This window comes from Carlito syrichta, unplaced genomic scaffold (genome assembly GCF_000164805.1).
Source record: "Carlito syrichta isolate Samal-C Ts95f unplaced genomic scaffold, Tarsius_syrichta-2.0.1 Scaffold170021, whole genome shotgun sequence".
Taxonomy (NCBI): domain Eukaryota; kingdom Metazoa; phylum Chordata; class Mammalia; order Primates; family Tarsiidae; genus Carlito; species Carlito syrichta.
In genome coordinates this window covers 150,755-154,034 of record NW_007114117.1, presented here as the reverse complement: position 1 = coordinate 154,034, position 3,280 = coordinate 150,755, and the positions used below count along the sequence as shown (strand labels likewise).

The window sequence follows — 3,280 nt, the reverse complement described above, 5'->3', positions numbered from 1 at the left end:
CTGAGTTCGAGACCCACCTGGGCAACTTGGCGAGATCTCATCTCTACAATAAATCAAAAAATTAGCTGGGCATGGTGGCACACACCTGTAGTCCCAGCTACTTGGAAGGCTGAGGAGGAAGGATTGCCTCAGCCCAGCCAGTGGAGGCTGTGGTGGCTGTGAGCATGCCACTGAGCACCAGCCTGGGCAGCAGAGTGAAACTCCAACTCAAAAAAAACCCTCAGAGACACCTGAGTACATACTGTCCCTTCTCATTTAAGCCACTCTCCCACTCTTGCCTCTGACCTCTGTCCCCTCCTTTCGTTTCTCTTTATCACGCCCCTATTGACCTCTGGCCTGTTTCACAGCCTCTGTCTGGGCTCCTGATGCCTGCTTTTCCTAGCTCAGGCCTCTTGCCCAGAGTAGTCAGTTTTGTCTACTAGAGCTCAGCTCTGTCCCTCCCCTGCTCCAAAACCTCTGTGGCACAGAATTAAGCAGCAAAGGCCCCTTGGCCCTCAAGGCTGTTGATATAGACTTAGCTTTAACCAGTTGGAACAGCCTTGGCTCAAAGGGGGCTCAAGCGATCCTCCTGTCTTGGCCTCCTAAAGTGCTGGGATTACAGTTGTGAGCAACCGTACCCAGCCAACCTTTCTTTGGTGATTTAGGATAGGATTCTGAGATCATGTTAAGTAAAAAAAGGGGCAAGTGACAATGTATTACATATACTCAACTTTGAAAACATAGACGTAGAAAAATACTAGAAGGAAGTATGTGAAAATATCACATATTTTCACTGTGGCTGTTTATGGCATATAGCTTGTTATTTTCTTTCTTTTTTTTTTTGGAGTAGGAATCTCACTCTGTTGCCCAGGCTGGAGTGCAGTGGCACACTCACAGCCACTATAGCCTCGACCTGCTGGGCTCAGGCAATCCTTCCACCTCAGCCTTACAAGCAGCTGGGACTACAGGCGCACACCACCATGCCAGGCTAATTTTTTGATTTATCGTAGAGACGAGGTCTCACCAAGTTTCCAGGCTGGTCTCAAACCCCTGGACTCAGGCAATACTCTCACCTCAGCCTCTCAAATGCTGGGATTATAGGCTTGAGCCACTGCACCCGGCCATTTGCTTATTATTTTCTATTTTGTACTTTTCTACATTTTCCACAAGGGAAACATGATTCTCTGATTAGATAAAAAACCATTTTAAAATGTTTAAGTTAGTCCTTGGCTGCTCCTGTTCCCCCTTCTGGAGCCCCAGCCCTGGAGGCTCCATGGTGCTCAGCAGAATTTCTTCCTCCTCCTGCTCTATCCTGGGCTCTTCAACCCTGAATGGTGCATTTATCCCATTTTACTTTTTTGTTTGTTTGTTTTTAGTCAGAGTCTCACTCTGTTACCCAGGCTGGAGTGCAGTAGCACAATCATGGCTATTGCAGCCTCAACCTGCTGTGCTCAGGCTGTCCTTCCACCTTAGCCTTCCAAGTAGCTGGGACTGCAGGCATGTGCTACCAAGTCTGGCAGATTTTTTGATTCATTGTTGAGACAGGGTCTCAGTGAGTTGCCCAGGCTGGTCTTGAACTCCTGGGCTCAAGGAATCCTCTCGCCTCGACTTCCCAAAGTGCTGGCATTACAGGTGCGAGCCATCGTGCCCAGTGTCAGGTGTCCCATTTAATTTATTTTTTTGTTTTTTATTTTTATTTTTTTTTTGGGTTGGAGTCTCACTCAGTCACCCAGACTGGAGTACAGTGGCCGCTCCCGGCCACCGCAGCCTCGCCTGCTGGACTCCGGCAATCCTTCTGCCTCAGCCTTCCCAGAGCCGGAATTACAGGCATGCGCTACCACGCCCGGCTGATTTTTTGATTTATTGTAGAGATGAGGTCTCACTGCCCAGGCGGGTCTCGAACCCGCGGGCTCAGGCAGTCCACTCACCTCAGCCTCCCAAAGCACGGGAAGGTGTCCCATTTTAAAGAGGAGGAAGGGAGGCGCTGAGATAAGGGGGCTTTTCAGAAGCAAGCTTGAGATAACCCCCAACCTCCCACCCTTCACTGAGTAGCTACTCAGAAAATAATAGCTGTTGAATGGCCCACTGGCATCACTGTTGTCACAGCCCCTTCCCCACATGCATGGGGCCCCAGGCAGTGGGAGGCAGGCTGCTGACCCCTTTTCCTCCCCAGCTGGCAAAGAGCTGGTGAGCAAGGAGGGCTTCCAGCGGGCACGGCACGTCGTGGGTGAGATCCAGCGCACAGCCCAGGCAGCGGCCGCCCTGAGCCGAGGGGACTACAGAGCCTTCGGCCGCCTCATGGTGGAAAGTCACTACTCGCTCAGGTGAGGCCTTCTGGGTGCCCTACACTTCCTGGGCACAGGCCGGTCCCAGGTCCACACTCTGATATCATCTTTGCAGGGACGACTATGAGGTGAGCTGCCCAGAGCTGGACCAGCTGGTAGAGGCTGCACTCTCTGTGCCTGGGGTCTATGGCAGCCGCATGACAGGTGGTGGCTTTGGTGGTTGCACGGTGACGCTGCTGGAGGCCTCCGCAGCTCCCCGTGCCATGCAGCACATACAGGTGGGTGGGCGTCGGGGCCTGGCGGGCAGGAGGGACAGGGTCCCAGGGCCCTGCCCGTTGCTCAGACCTGGCCTGCCTCCCCTAGGAGCAGTACAGCGGTACCGCCACTTTCTACCTCTCTCAAGCGGCTGCCGGCGCCAGGGTTCTGACCTTGTGAGGCGCACCGGGGACGACACATGGCGGGCACAGGGCCTGCAGGCAGTGAGTCACACGCTCTGTGTCCGGCACCTGCCATCTGCAGCTGGGTGCTCAATAAACTTGTGCCTCCAATCATGGTACCCACCTGCCTCTAGAGGTGGGTGTGTGGTTGGGTGTCAGCATCCCTCCCCTACCCCAGGCTGGTGCCTGTGAGATCCCAGAAGAATAGACAGGGCAGGGCCAAGCAGTAGCAAAACCTTTTATTAAGTGCAGAATAAAGGCTGGGTCCTTGTGCTGGTCCCAGTTCTTTGGTTACAAATGGGTTTGGGCCTCTGCCCCCTTCATGCCTCTCAGGGGACACCTACCCTTGCTCTGGGGCCAGAGGAGCTGGCCCTGGGATTGGCATGCAGGGGGCTGGGCCCCTAGTGGTACAAGGATGGAGTAGGTGAGGAGGTCCCAGGGTGGGGGTGGGAAGGGGCCCAGGTTCCAGGACACGGCGGGGGCTGGGTAGGGGTCAGGTATGGAAGAACTGTTGTTCCACCTGGGTGCTGAGGGTTCCACTGGTGGTCAGCGTTTGGCTTACAAACTCCTGGGTCACAT

At 54.2% G+C, this 3,280-nt stretch overlaps 1 protein-coding gene across 1 annotated transcript in view; it reads left to right on the top strand.

The window, feature by feature from the left end:
• Positions 1-2,972, top strand: part of GALK1 (galactokinase 1) — a 6,909-nt gene extending 3,937 nt beyond the window's left edge. The window contains exons 5-7 of the mRNA XM_021709269.1: positions 2,153-2,303; positions 2,380-2,542; positions 2,628-2,972. Coding sequence (XP_021564944.1) covers positions 2,153-2,303; positions 2,380-2,542; positions 2,628-2,699 — 386 coding nt within the window. The 3' untranslated portion in view covers positions 2,700-2,972. The remainder of the gene's footprint in view (positions 1-2,152; positions 2,304-2,379; positions 2,543-2,627) is intronic.
• Positions 2,973-3,280: the final 308 nt, after the last annotated feature.